This window comes from Kwoniella shivajii, chromosome 1, assembly GCF_035658355.1.
Source record: "Kwoniella shivajii chromosome 1, complete sequence".
Lineage (NCBI taxonomy): Eukaryota > Fungi > Basidiomycota > Tremellomycetes > Tremellales > Cryptococcaceae > Kwoniella > Kwoniella shivajii.
The window spans coordinates 1,668,903-1,683,050 of NC_085908.1; the positions used below are offsets into that span (position 1 = coordinate 1,668,903).

At 44.0% G+C, this 14,148-nt stretch overlaps 8 protein-coding genes across 8 annotated transcripts; 6 read left to right on the forward strand and 2 right to left on the reverse strand.

Moving 5' to 3' along the window:
- Positions 1-3,879: 3,879 nt before the first annotated feature.
- On the forward strand, positions 3,880-4,736 carry IL334_000638 (uncharacterized protein; the record flags this gene model as incomplete). Its single annotated transcript, XM_062932404.1, has 2 exons — positions 3,880-4,091; positions 4,157-4,736. The coding sequence occupies 2 exons, from the start codon at positions 3,880-3,882 to the stop codon at positions 4,734-4,736; spliced, it is 792 nt and encodes a 263-aa protein (XP_062788455.1).
- A 385-nt stretch (positions 4,737-5,121) lies between these two features.
- Positions 5,122-5,955, forward strand: IL334_000639 (uncharacterized protein; the record flags this gene model as incomplete). The annotated part of the gene is made up of 3 exons (XM_062932405.1): positions 5,122-5,285; positions 5,344-5,384; positions 5,450-5,955. 3 exons carry the CDS (start codon positions 5,122-5,124, stop codon positions 5,953-5,955), a joined length of 711 nt encoding a protein of 236 aa, XP_062788456.1.
- A 170-nt stretch (positions 5,956-6,125) lies between these two features.
- Positions 6,126-6,510, reverse strand: IL334_000640 (uncharacterized protein; the record flags this gene model as incomplete). The annotated part of the gene is made up of 2 exons (XM_062932406.1): positions 6,126-6,174; positions 6,236-6,510. The coding sequence occupies 2 exons, from the start codon at positions 6,508-6,510 to the stop codon at positions 6,126-6,128; spliced, it is 324 nt and encodes a 107-aa protein (XP_062788457.1).
- Positions 6,511-7,177: 667 nt separating this feature from the next.
- IL334_000641 (uncharacterized protein) lies at positions 7,178-8,499 on the forward strand (the record flags this gene model as incomplete). The annotated part of the gene is made up of 7 exons (XM_062932407.1): positions 7,178-7,194; positions 7,292-7,323; positions 7,387-7,558; positions 7,626-7,719; positions 7,788-8,020; positions 8,103-8,392; positions 8,477-8,499. The coding sequence occupies 7 exons, from the start codon at positions 7,178-7,180 to the stop codon at positions 8,497-8,499; spliced, it is 861 nt and encodes a 286-aa protein (XP_062788458.1).
- Positions 8,500-8,897: 398 nt separating this feature from the next.
- Positions 8,898-9,524, forward strand: IL334_000642 (uncharacterized protein; the record flags this gene model as incomplete). Its single annotated transcript, XM_062932408.1, has 1 exon — positions 8,898-9,524. The coding sequence occupies one exon, from the start codon at positions 8,898-8,900 to the stop codon at positions 9,522-9,524; it is 627 nt and encodes a 208-aa protein (XP_062788459.1).
- A 404-nt stretch (positions 9,525-9,928) lies between these two features.
- Positions 9,929-10,718, forward strand: IL334_000643 (uncharacterized protein; the record flags this gene model as incomplete). The annotated part of the gene is made up of 2 exons (XM_062932409.1): positions 9,929-10,062; positions 10,121-10,718. The coding sequence occupies 2 exons, from the start codon at positions 9,929-9,931 to the stop codon at positions 10,716-10,718; spliced, it is 732 nt and encodes a 243-aa protein (XP_062788460.1).
- A 637-nt stretch (positions 10,719-11,355) lies between these two features.
- IL334_000644 (uncharacterized protein) lies at positions 11,356-12,156 on the forward strand (the record flags this gene model as incomplete). The annotated part of the gene is made up of 2 exons (XM_062932410.1): positions 11,356-11,456; positions 11,511-12,156. The coding sequence occupies 2 exons, from the start codon at positions 11,356-11,358 to the stop codon at positions 12,154-12,156; spliced, it is 747 nt and encodes a 248-aa protein (XP_062788461.1).
- A 221-nt stretch (positions 12,157-12,377) lies between these two features.
- On the reverse strand, positions 12,378-13,835 carry IL334_000645 (uncharacterized protein; the record flags this gene model as incomplete). Its single annotated transcript, XM_062932411.1, has 6 exons — positions 12,378-12,712; positions 12,777-12,831; positions 12,888-13,180; positions 13,305-13,435; positions 13,492-13,511; positions 13,578-13,835. 6 exons carry the CDS (start codon positions 13,833-13,835, stop codon positions 12,378-12,380), a joined length of 1,092 nt encoding a protein of 363 aa, XP_062788462.1.
- Between the last annotated feature and the right edge of the window lie 313 nt (positions 13,836-14,148).

Here is a 14,148-nt window from a genome sequence, read left to right on the forward strand (position 1 = left end):
GAAGGGCATTCGCGAAAGTGATTGAACAAAAGAAGTAATACGAAACAGATTACTTACGATTGTATATAACTTGTTCTTTACACTGCAGTAGTACTGGTTATGGAAGACAGTAGATCTATTCTACTTTCAAATTGTGTGATCACCCTTTCTTTGAACAATAAGCCTATTCTTTGTGATAGTCTTTGTCGTCACACCCCTTTCGTAATCTTGATCTAGAATTTATTGACCTAACAGAAGATAGTGAATCTAAGTTGCGCTCGGTGTGAAGGATTCGGTCAAATGAGGGGCCTACTAATTGATCTTCGGTGATGGACCTGATGTGTTTTGACTGTGTGACTGTGTAATGCTGTGTCAGGGGAAGAAGGACAATTGTTTGGGACGAAGGGGAACGGAAAGGGAACAAAGGATATCTTGCTAACATACGACAATCCTGTCCAATTTTAGGAAGGGACTGTCAACCGTTGTATTACGATAAAGGCTGAGTAAACCGTGCACTTGGCTTTCTTGTGTATGTGAAAGATCCTTAACGGTTTGGAACAATAAAGGATTTTACTATATCACTTTGATTTTGACTGTCCTTTTTGTTCTTATCACACGGGCCCCGCAGCTTGAAGGTTATCCTTTTACGATTTTCTCTTTTTGTCCTGTTGTTGGGTTGGAACAGTCATCGATCTCTATTCTGGCGCTGAAAATGAAGGAAATCGACTGAATCCACAATGGTGACTAGTGCCGACGTGTCAATGGGATATACACTTTGCGATCAAAATACAAAGTTTCATTTTTCATAATCATAACATTCCTCTCAACTTTATTCCTTGCAAAATGGGATGTGAGTTTTGCCACCCAAACGAAATCAATTCGACACCCACTCGAAGAGACTTTGCTATCTTTCCGAAAAATAATCATCAAGCTTTTTGTGGTATGAGGTAATGGGATAATGGGAACTAACATAACGTTGAAATCCAGGGAATGGTGAAATCATCATTCTCGTTGAGCCTTACGGCTCCTTCATTATGGGTTAACGCGCAGTACCAGCAAAGTTTTTCTCTAGAAGTACGAGTATACATGAGCTCGAATCTATATCTAGCTTGAGATAAAGGGGGGCTTTACGTGTCCCTGGAACGGGTAGTATAAAAAAGAGATTGTTTCGATTTCGGAGATTTTAAAGTTGTTGTTTAGGTCATTTCACCAGAGGGAAACTTTGGGAAAGTTGCGGAGTGAGGTTTTTTGAGGTTCCAATCTATCATTCATCCATCCTCACTAGCGGTACGGTCACCTGTTCACCGGACCATTCGAATGAATATACCAACTGATGAAATCAAATCTTTTTTGTTCATTTAGACTGTCCGGTGCCCGAATCACCTTTTGAACCTTTTTTCATTTGAATAACCCAGGGAAAATACACCTCGAAATGTTAATGGGTCTATTTCTTTCTCTATCGTCGAACGATATGAAGGGGCGTTCTGCCGTCACTCATAACGTCGACGTCAACGTCAACGGACCCAAAAAAAATGCACACTACAACATTGGGACCTGGAATAAACGCTTTGTGTCCTGGCTTTATCGTACCGTGGCACGATCCCCTGCTCTCGTTTGATATAGGTAACACCTTCAACGAGCTCGCTCCGTCGAAACCTTGATTAGAGATGTCTTGGAACGCATGCCACTGAAAAGCGCTGAGTGTATCAGGAACCTCTTGGTATTGCACTATGAATGACTATGCAGTCTTGATGTGAAACCACGGGAGGTGATGACGATCAATGCAGCAGGACAACAGGGATGATGTTTCGTCACATATGTAGTATCATTTACTGTAACTGTCGGGCTATCCTGTTGAATTGTTCTGAAGATTTCAATTACTGAATCATACCCCCTCTCCGCGTAGTAATGTTTAAAACAAGGTTCAGGAACCAAGGATATCATCGCAATTTCATAACGTCCGACGCGAAGGATTTTTAGTGCACACAATACGAGGTAAAACCATTCATACCCACTAACTACGCATCGGAACGCTCCAACAAATTACGAAGCAACACCTCAAAAGTATGGTATATTAGTATCGTCAGTATTCATACTGATCGAATTCATCATCCACCCCATCAGCTAGTCAGTTGAACACCTGAGTCTAGCCTCCAATGCGCAGGGAGGTGACGAGTTTTGATGATGGTAGTCCTGAAGGTGTGCGTGGAAATCTCATCGGGATAAAAGACAGCAAGCTATGCAAACCTATTGATGTGGCGTTACAATCCAGCCGACCTGAAAATTGTGCGATGACAAATTGCCAAGGCGTTGGCGACAGACAAGCCTCAGAGCACGAGATGGGATCACTTGTTCACAATCTCCAGAGCCTGGGTCTTCGCGACTACGACGGTCTTTTCGTGGGACCCAAACATAGCATACTATGCTCTGCTTGCAACAGGAACGAGACAAAGCAAATTACGCGGCTCGCATGTACATCATCTTACATGCTATCGACATGAAGAACTGGAACCTTGGTCAGGGTATAATCGACCTATGACGGGACAATTGCCTAACGTCCTGTGAAACCAAAACGGAACGATTGGTTCACAAAATGAGGTATCGGGAAATGGAGGAACAAAAAAACGAGATTAGTTTGTCAAAGGCAAAAATCTTATTTAGCTCTTTTCGCTCTCCATGTGTCTCAGATAGGGTTTCTCACATATACATTGGCACCCCTGAATTCCTCATTTATATCTTCATTCCCTCCACCACGTTCTCGAGACGCGTTTTCCTCCTGACGTCCGTCGATCGATCACTTTCCTTTTCTTTTGTAGTTCTCATAACGTTATGAAGAAAGGGGGAACGACTATTTGTGTTCGAGGTACCGGATATTGAATGGACATTTGCCCGTTCCCATCTTCCCTCAACCTTCTTCCCTCACTAGAGAAGTTATTTGTATCGTACATACCGTATCATGCCGCATCACATATACCGAGAAAATCAATCTGAGATCGTTCCATTCGAGGCGTACGTATTTCTCTGTCCTGTCCCAGGAACAATAAAATGGGTGAGGAAGGAATCAAAAAATAAGCTCGTATCATCACATCTCGGCACCGTTCCGTTCATTCGACAGACATCAGAAATGAATCGGGGCCATCGTGTCGCATTTCGGTCTGGTCGACCGTGAAAGCGTAGTTTTGCTCCACTGAAAAGGATCTTGTCATCAGGATAAGGAAATTTCCTTGTTAAGGGGAAGTTCAATGAAAGGGTCAAATACTTACCCCGTCGTACCTTCGCGGGAACTATCCGTTCGTCACAGCCTGAAAAGGTCCTAGGGTTGTGTTGTTTCCGATGTGAAAAGGCGTGTGGATTGTTGTGAGGCGTATATTTTCTCCATTCGATCATATAGAAAATTGTTCATTTGCCGTCCAAGCTCTCTCTGCGTGACTCTACCGAAGCTATAGTGTCCGCTCATCGACATATGTAGTAGAGCAACCCTATGACTAAAATGGTCGACAGAGAGAGGTTCCTGGTCGACTGTCAATAGCGGAGACGAGATATGGGAAAGTTGTTTTCCATACCCAAATCATGTCAATAAAATTCATCTTGTTGAAATAATAAATAACTCGGTGACAAAAGTTTTGGATGCCAATTGACGCCGACGTCTATCCTTGACGAATACGTGCAGGATAACATTCGAGCGTCCCAAAAGCCAAAGACCACAGCACCAGGAGGTCAAACGATCAAGGAGATCCACGTTCACCGGGCATGCCCGACCAGTGCTGGTGTTTCAGATTGGACTTGAAATCTCGTGCACTGACCCACTAACCCCTACACATCTGCAAATTTTTGACATCTTTTCTCAAATGTGCATTCATATCATTCTACTGACGAGTCGTGTCCACACGTTAACGAGTCATGTCTACCACAGAGGCGATCAACCATACAACACCTCCAGATCAGTCTGAACAATCGGATCAGAGTGATGAAGACACTTCTCCTCCGCCTCCAAAGAAAAGAGTAAAGTTTATCGACCATAAATTTCACAATGACCCTGGTCACAAGATAATCATCATTTCCAATGATAACATCAGGTTTAAAGCTAGTCAACGTCTTCTTGTTCGAGCAAGGTGAGTAACATGCTCACAATTCTTCTGTTCTTTCCAACTTATTTTGGCTTTATCTTGCGTCATAGTCAGTTCTTCAGAGATCTTCTTAGTGTTCCTCCTCCATCGGATAAAGACGCTGCAGGTCAAGAACCAAGTCAAGTGGAACCGATCCACCTCGATTTCCCCTCAACTATCATATCCATTTTCTTGGATCTCACAAGTGTATCCGAACCCTATTCCCCTCGACTCGTCATCCACCAAGCTAGAGATTTACTAGAAATGGTTGAATTCACTTTATCCGATGAACTACAACCATACGTTCGCAAATCTCTCCATGATGCCGGTTCCAGCCAGCCTCTCGAGCTCTTTGTAATTGCCTCAGAAAGAAACGATTTCAGTCTTGCTCGGTTTGCACTCGCAAAAATCACTTCCGCTCACGTTCAATCTTTTCTGAAATTATCCCATCTCAGTACTCATGAAGGCATCAAAGCGCTACAGAATTACTTCTCACGACTTCGCCCCTCTTTTCACCTTGAACTCTTGTCCCGCATCATGGTACCAGGTGAAGTACGAGAACATCGTCAAATAGCTCTGAGACCTGGATTCTTCTTCACGGATGATTGGACGACAATAGCGCAAACTTTCGATCCCAGTCGTTTTACATGAAAGAATCAATTAGCGGTGTTAGTGATATCATGCAGAGGGAAGTTACCGAGGATGAATGATACGTATGCAGGAGATATGACTTGCAGACGATATAACCAATCAGATAGCCTGCATGCATCATACTTTCCCCTCACTGAACGACATCCTTCTTCATCGTTTAATGTGTCGTGACTACTCCTCGATCAACGATAAGGAAGTTGGATGGTGCTTGGACCCTCCCCTCTGCCAATTGGCAGGGCGCAGTACTTCAGTGCGGCGATATAACTTTTCAACTTTACAATCAGATATTTACCTTTTCAATCGTTTCTACTTTCTCCTCATCTTTCTGTGAGTTGCCAGTAGTAATACAAACACATATCAAAGCCATTCACACCTCATCTTGGACATGTCTGATCAGTCTTCGGACGGTGGATCCGAAAAGAACGAGATCTCCGTTGATCTTGATCTGAAATGCCATCCCGTTCACAATGATCCCAATGATGATATCGTCATCATTTCCAATGACTATGTTAAATTCCGTGCAAGTAGATACCATCTAACCAGAACCAGGTAAATCTATTCCACATGGATCCCAACGTGATGCGATGCTGACGGTCCATTGTAATAGTCAGTTCTTTGATGGCTTACTTGGAAATCCTCGACCAGAAGGTCAATCAGATGATGATGAAACGATTCATCTTGGATACCCATCTTCAACATATCCCTCTTTCTAGATCTCGCTAGCGTTTGCGATCCTTTCATTCCAATTATCACCATTCCTAGAGCACAATCACTCGTTACCTACACCGATTTTGCCATTTGCGATATCTTGGTTGACAAAGCTCGATATGCTCTAATGGAAGCTGCCAAAGATCAACCATTGGAGTTACTGGTTATCGCTTCTAAACGCGATGACGTGGAAATGGCGAGAGCTGCCTTGAAGGAGCTGGACACAGACCACCTACGAACCTACCTATACGAATCCCAATCTCTCATCGCCACCGAATCAAGCCTCACTAAATCTCGAACCTATATCAGTCGTCTTACTCTAGCATATCGCCTTGAATTACTCGACCTTCTCATGGAGACCGGAGAAGTAAGTGAAGGAAGACGCGAAACCCTTCGAACTGGGATCTTTCTCAAAGACAGCTGGAGTGGAATTGCGAGTAAATTCGATCCGAAACGGATTGAGAAAGAGGTAGTCTTGGAAAAGCAGAAAGTATCAGACATCGCACATTAGGAGGGTGAAACGTGGATACAGAATTTTGGGAGAGAGGTTGGCATATTACGCAAATAACAATGTTAAAAATCAAAGATATTCAGTGAATGCATGTACATGTAATCATCGTCTCTGACTGCTCTCCTGACCAGTTTCAATGAAAACTTTCTTCTAATCCAGAATCAATCAAGCTAAGCTTTTCCTGCGATTGATTTCTTGATAAATGGGGTCAAAGTTTGGCTTATCCAGATCTCACGTCAGCTTTAATTGTATGATTGACCAATGCGATAAACTGACTCACAGCCAAGCTTGATAACTCTGATTAGCAGTTCTACCTGGAACAGCATTCTCCCATCCGTTCTTACCTAATGAGGTTCCATGCTTTGAGACGTACTCGAAAAGTTGAATGAGTTCATCGGGAGTCCATTTCCGATTACCAATATTTTCTCTTTGGGTTTTAGGTTTCTTGGTTGTTTCTTTTTGGTCTAGCTGGAGCTTAATGTCGATCTCCTCGGTAGAAGAAGAACGATTATAAGGCTTCGAGGAGGGGTTAGTCTTCGTGACCTGACGAGGCATTGTGCTATAACGTGAAAGATTATGTTTCTGTAGGATATATGGCGGGAAAATCGTGGTTAAATATGAAGAGAACGATGATATCAATTGATTTCCGTGTCATAGGGTTATCGGATTACTTTGCTCAGCTTGAAATACACTTTTTATACCCGTCGTCAAGGAAGATGACCGCTGGTTTGGCCTACTCGACGCGTGATAAGCTCCGCATGTGGTGTGAACATGATGAGGATCGGGGGGTACGGTGCGCAGTGTCAATGGTGAATGGGATATCTCGTCAGCTCATGTTAGAGAGTATGTAGCACAGACCATCCTTGTATCGCTGTGAGGTTTGTCCACCTCTGGTCATTCTGTTCATGTCCCCGCTCCTTCATCTACTGAAGTACCGGGTGATAATTATACGAGTAAGGCTCATGATCTGATCTCGATACACTGAAATCAATTTATCTTCTGTACATTCGTTCACGCCACAAAGTGCCACATTGGTGATTTTCCGCGGGATTAGCAGTCCCATGCATGCATTGTTGCCACTTTAGATTTCTCAAGAAGTTGAATGTTCAAAGTTGTTCGAGGTGAATATGAACAGACAATAAAGCATATTCATCAAAATAGATATTGTTCAGAAGAATCTGCATACCTGACTTATCTTCTATCACTAAGAACACATTACAAAATGGCATCAGTCAAGCCGTAAGTATTGAATCTTCACATTACAGAAGTCTGAACGCTTGATGGACAAAAATGCACTCTGAAGATCGCCAAAACTGATATAATTTGATTTCTGTAGAAACACAAACTGGGCGGAAGATGATATCGAAGGTGAGTAAAGGCGGAAGTGTGCTGTACAGGCTATGAAGACTGACATACTTCCTTCATTGGTAGCCGATGAATTACCCCCAACAACGGAAACTACCGACGCTAACGGTGTCACCACAATAGTCAGCTGGAAATTAGATGAGCAAGATAGAAAAGTCAAAGTAACTAGACGAGTGAGGAGAAGAGTGCAAACCGCTATCGTGTCACACACAGTTGCTGAGAGGAAAGGATGGGCAAAGTGAGTAATAGTATATCTGGTGCACGTGAAACCAATCGCAGGGTGTTTACCTTCCTACGTCAAATAGGTTCGGCTTGGATAAGGGAAAGGCTTCTGGACCTGATAGAAAGACTACAATCATTGGAGAAAACTTGCATTTCAGAGTTGCACCCGTCAGCAAGGTGAGTCATATGCTCTCGCCTTTCATCTCACAATCGCGACGGATCCAGCTGATCATTGAGACCCACAGGCTGAGCCAGAAGCTACCGATCCTGTCGCCGCTAAACCTTCCGGTGGAAAAGCAGTCGTTTGTCGACTTTGTCAAGGTGGTCATTTCACTGCTAAATGTCCTTATAAAGAACAATTGGCCGTTATTGATAACATGAACACTGATGGTGCAGATGAAGAAGAGGAAGCTGCTGCTGCTGCCAGTGGATTGGCACCTAAAGGAGCTGGGTCTGCAGGTGGTAAATACGTACCTCCGTGAGTTCCAATATTCTCGATCTCAGTTGACAAGAACTGCTTTGCGGAGCGAAAACTGCTAACTGACGGATTGGACATCTAGAGGACAACGTGCTGGTGGTGGAGCAGGAGAATCAATGTTCAGATCGAGAGATGATTTACCAACACTTCGAATCACCTCGTTATCTGTTGACGCAGAAGAAGATGATGTCCGAGATTTATTCTCCAAATTCGGTAGAATCGCCAGAGTTTCAGTCGTTAGGGATAGGGAGACTAGACAAAGTAAAGGATTGGCATTTGTCAGTTTCGAAGAGAAGAAGTCTGGAGAAGAAGCTATCAAGGTCATGAATGGACGTGGTTACGATTCTTTGATTTTGAACGTTGCGTGGTCGCGTAAGTCTTTCCTTTTTATTCCTCTTGTACCGTATTTCCACTCGCAACGGGGGATTTGGCGCGAAAGCTGACACTTTTATAAAGAACCACGAGGAGAGCGAACTTAGATCATCTCGAACACTTTGAAACATCCTTAAAAGCGGTTATCAAATCGCACACCATGTACACATGCAGATACATACCCATCCATACTCTTACTGATGTACAACAAAAAGGTCAGACATGAGCAGTCAGATTCCATAGTAGTATACCGGTGAAATCCACAAATTTCAAAGCGCAAATGATTGCGTCATAAGTATCGTCAAAACAATCATGCGGACATGTCAGCTTCGTACTAAAGGTGAAACCGCATCGCTGACATCCTTTCCTCGCTTTATTCGTTCTACTTTCTGATCTTGTTTCTGTTCGCTTTTCGGCTTCTTGTCACCTCACACTCGCCGAGACCTGATCATATCTTCATCTTGATATTACTCCCCTTTCCCGGTACAACCCAATGGCACGCAACATGGTTAAAGTCAAAAATTGCGATTCTCCTCCAGCGACACTAGACAGACAAGCAAAATTCCATCTCTTTCATCGATATGGAGATGTCCACTTGACATCAAAAGACGGGATCATCTTCAGAATAGATGGTAATCGCTTGAAAGACATCAGGTTGGTGAAGGGCCAGTGTCCATGTAACAATCCAATCCTGACGATCGATTACCTCAGTCCAGTCTTTGCTCTCTTCCTGGCAGACGAAGAGATCAACGTACCAATTGGATCCAAGAGAAAGAGACCTTCAGATGCGAACGATATCGTCTTACCTTTTCTGAATGCGATTATCGACATCTTTATAAACCTGATTAGCGTCTCGACACCTCATGTGCCTGAAATGAGCTGGAAAGAAGCTCTTACATTCCTCGAATCTTGCCGCAAATATCACGTCAATAGCAGGATCGTCAACCTGGTCCACGCCTCGCTCTCGCAGACAAGGGATCTCGGCAACCCGTGGATTATCCTTATATGGGCCAGTCAGCGAAAGGATATCACAATCGCTGAAAAAATTCCTGAAAGGATGACAACCAATACCTTTCTCAAACCTCAATTCTTCGATCCGATCGCATGCGAAATCAAGAGTATACGATTCTGATAAGGGATCAGAAAATTACCTAGAACTTGGCAAGATCAGATACTGGAACTCAGCTTTCTTCTGCCCGATCGGCAAGATAACGTTGAGTTCGCGATTACAGAGAACTGGAAGATCGTGGCGGATCGATTCAACCCGCTAGATAAATGAGACTTAGATCAAAGAAGATTGACGACACTTGACTACCATATATATCGCGGAAAGGACCCTTGCTTGATCCCCACTCTCACAACCCTGAATGTACCATCTAATCACAAACATCAATCTTCCTTACTTTACCCTTTTTTCTTCCTCTTCTTCTTCTTCCTTCTCTCTTTTCTTTCTTTTGTCTATTCTCTCTTCTCTCTGCGTTCTCTCCGAGTTTCGCCTTGATCACTTATGCTACACATTCTCCATAATTAATCATTATGAGCAGCAAAGAGTCCGTAACTTATGGTATCAAAGATCAATTGCACGCTTTTCATCGATATGGGGATCTTGCCCTTCTCTCAAATGAAGGCATAATTTTCAAAGTTGACTCTAAGCGTCTCTCCGATGTTAGGTAAGGATACCTTTTGCTTCGCCGTAGTTGACTCGCTGACTCTGTTCTTATCTATCAGCCATGTTTTCAAAAGCATGATTGAGATCGGGGCAGCCGGTGGTATTTTAGGAGAGAAGAGGAAAATCGATCTTCGTCGACCTTTAGAAGTCGATACATCGTCGAGAGTACTCGAGGCCTTCATGGAGATGATTACTGTGATGAATCCCCAACCTCCCAAACTCTACTTCTACGATACCCTCCGTCTTTTCGAGTTTTGCGATAAATTTGACATTTCCTCACCTGTCTATAGTTTGGTGAAAAAAAGTCTAACTCATAGAGCGAAAAAAGGTGGTCAATGGTGTTTATTGATATGGTCAGCTGAAAGAAATGACCATCATATGGTCAAGATAGCTTTGCAAATCATGACAGATTCTCGTTTTCTCAATCCCCGGCTTCCTATCGAAAGGTCTGACGATCCTTCTTATGTGTGGAAAAGCGTCGGGTTTTGGGAGATGATGAAAAGATTACCAGATAATTGGCAAATGAACCTCTTAGAACTCACATTGAAGCCAGAACGCGTAGAAGCATATAGAGGATATTCGCTCACAAATGCCAATGCTTTACGAGTATCATGCAACTGGCAGCAGGTCGCGGAATCCTTTATACCTAAAAGATAGACAGCATTAGTAGGTTTCTTTTCTGATACTACTAGGGTGTCAGAACTGATTTTGTATTCTGAAGCTTTTCAGACACGTACATCCAGTCAACCGAGAAACCTGTATACATTCTATCCCCGGAATACCTCGACATTTATCAGCCCAAATACTCTTTGCTTTTCTACTTTGACGAATCAGTAGTGACTGTATACCGTAGTTTCCTAAATGAATTAATATGTGAATATCGGCACTGGTCATGGTGTTTGCAGGTGGCAGGCAATTGAGTGACATTTCGATGCATTTGCCAAGTTGTCTCATAAGACATCCACATGCCCCAGATTTGTATATTTTATAACTTCATCTTCGTCCACAGTCGCTATCGCAGTATTCCCAAGCATCATATATTTGGCCTCAAGTTTCCCATCACCTAGCCAGGTGAAGCATGATGCAATCTAAAACCACTTGGACGCATGGACCGTTTCCTGGCTAATTTCCCTTCCGAAACATACTACAACGAAAATTTGTGTGATCATTGTCTTTGATTTCTTTCTTGCTATCTGCTAATTCGTTTCTTGGCTAATGAAGCACAAAGTCACCTCCAAATATCAAACAGATCCGTCACCATCAAGAAATTTGTGAAGGTGACTTTGGCTAGAAGATGAACAAAATTCATGCTTTCCATCGTTATGGGGATTTGCGACTTCGGTCTGATGAAGGAACAATATTCAGAGTCGATTCCCAGCGCCTCGCCGATATCAGGTCAGTGAAAACCCAATAACAATGTTCCGATTGTAGCTTACGCCTGATTATCAGTCCCGTCTTCGACAACATGCTTGAGCTCCCTCAACCTAGCTGTCCTACTGGCAACAAACGCATCGGGCTTTCCTCTGTGCCTATCGATCTCGCCTTCAGCTCGAATGTTCTGGAGATCTTCTTCGAGCTATTATACTCTATGAAGGCGACATTACCCTCACTCCCCTTTTCAGACGCACTATCATTATACGAATTCTGCGAGATGTTTGACATCGCTCCACGGCTCAAGGGCTTATCTCGAAAAGCGATAATAAGCGCCGCGATCGAAGGCGGTCAATGGGCTCTTCTTATCTGGTCAGCGGATCGTAACGATCTTGTCATGGCTAGAGAAGCTCTAAGGAAGATGACCAACGATGACTTCCTTCGTCCTCAAATTGCAAGACTCCCGGGCAAGTGGAATAAGGTCACTTTTTGGAGTGCGGTAGAGAAGTTACCTCTGTCGTGGCAAACTCATCTTCTTCGCCTTACGCTTCATCCCCCCTCACTCAAAAATATTTCAGTGCCACCAAAAAGTGTTGGATATACACTCAAATGCAAACGCGAGGAGATGCCGATGAATCCAACTTCGACGCATCATGATGCCGCTTCGTTCAAGATGACTCAGGACTGGGCGAGTGTAGCATCATTGTTCATGCCTCCTAGTTGAAATCTGTAGTGAGTCGCGAATCATCTTGAAGTATAATCCTATGATCTCTGATATGCTCAGTCAGTCTATCGCATGAATACTGATTCACCTTCCTATTCATCACAGGGCCGTAATCGAACCCGGATAGCCGCTTCCCCTTTTTGCGATTCTTCACTCGATATATCTCCATGCATTTTGTGACACCCATGCAATGGATTCTCGACCAGTATATCAATCGGAATCTAACTCGAACTTTTAGCTTCTCTTTTCCTCGCAGCTTCCATCACCTCCTTCTCCTTTGTCTCTTTCCATCCTTTTGTCTTCCACAGACCTAGATCACCTGGAAATAGATCTACAATCCCATTCACCTGGCCTTCGTGAGCGAGAACGACCATCACATTATCCTCCTTACTCATTCGGGTCATTTGCCCAGTTACGTACGTTGCTAACGGTGGATCAATAGCTAGTTGAGGTTTTCCGTCCAATACTGGAATGGGAGATCTCTGATCTTCTGTATCGGTAGGTACTGGTAAGTAGAGGGCTTGGTGGTGGGAAGCATCTCCACCCAAGAGTATGTCTGAGAGAGATCCGAGGCAGTCAGTGACACACACACTAGTAGATATGGGTCATTCTGGACATACAAGTATCAGGTCCAGCAGTGACTCGACAAAGTGCCATTATATGACCTGGACAATGCTATGTTCGTCTGTCAGTTTCTATCAAAGGCTGGAGCTCAGACTAGGGGTACTTACTCCTGGCGCATCAAGGAACCACAAACTTCCATCCCCAAACCAATCTACTCCTCTATCAAAGCATCCTACTTTCTCCCACTTCCTCTCCGCTGCTTCGCCGGATTTGGGCGCTAAGTTTGCGATTTCACCTGACCATCTTCCTTGGGTATCGCCTTCTGGTAGTTCCAAAAAGTGATATTTCTTGAGCCAAGCAGAAGGCCAAGCGGAGTTGACGTCTTCGGGAAATCCGGGGTGCATTGATTCCAGTGATCCAGGTCCAAGAAGGATGGAAGGAGCAGGAGAAGGGAGAGTATCTAGATCGCCGCTATAGACAGGTTAAGTTGTAACTCCTCATATATATGAAACAACATACTAATCTGTACCATGAATAGTAAGCATATGGATGATCCCCAAATGTCCAGGAAGTGATATACTCACGATCGAAATGCTGATGACTGAATACCACCAACTTCAGCTTTTCAACGTCGAATCCCTGTTCTTTCAGTCGAGGTATTGGTCCAGGCCCAGGATGAGGTATGAACTCCTTAAGGGGACCATCGACTATCTTTCTGAATTCAATAGCGGGTCAGACGGGGCAAGAAACATTTTGGACCAACACGCTCACTTTGGAGCATTTTGCGGATCCTAAGAATTGTAGTCAGTAAGAAGTGAGATGGCCCTGATCCCATCCGTGAGGTTACATGAACTCACCTCTCTCAACCCCATATCCCAAAGAATAGCTTTGTCACCCTTCTCGATCAGGAAACTCCAACAGGGGGAATCTTCCTTCTTGTCCCCTTTCTCGAAAGCTGAAAATACCTTGACTGGCGCAGTGAGAGTCGTTGTAGGTATGATTGATACTTTGACTACATCGGCTTTGGACGTAGAAAGGGGAAGAGCTTTCCACGGGTATTTCTCCAGGGGGACGGGTCGCAAACGCGGATCATCTTGTGTGTAGGTATCGCTCATCGTTACACAAGGAGGGATTTCAACAGGGGTGGGAGGAAATGGTGCACCAAGACCAACGATAACCCATTCTGACTGTCGCAGCTGTCCTGATGAGGATTTCTGAATTGGTTTGGAAGGAGGACGTCATTGCATTCCTTTTCGACGACCCAAAGACCGGTAAATGATGATGGACGTCACCGTGACGTAAGGCACCGCAGAATGCCGACAAAGTTACCTTCGAGAGATCCCGGAACCTCTGCATTCCTTGGTCTTTGAGCATTGAGTTGTCGTCGTACGCAGCATATCTCGATGGTCCTCATTGTCTTCATTCGCT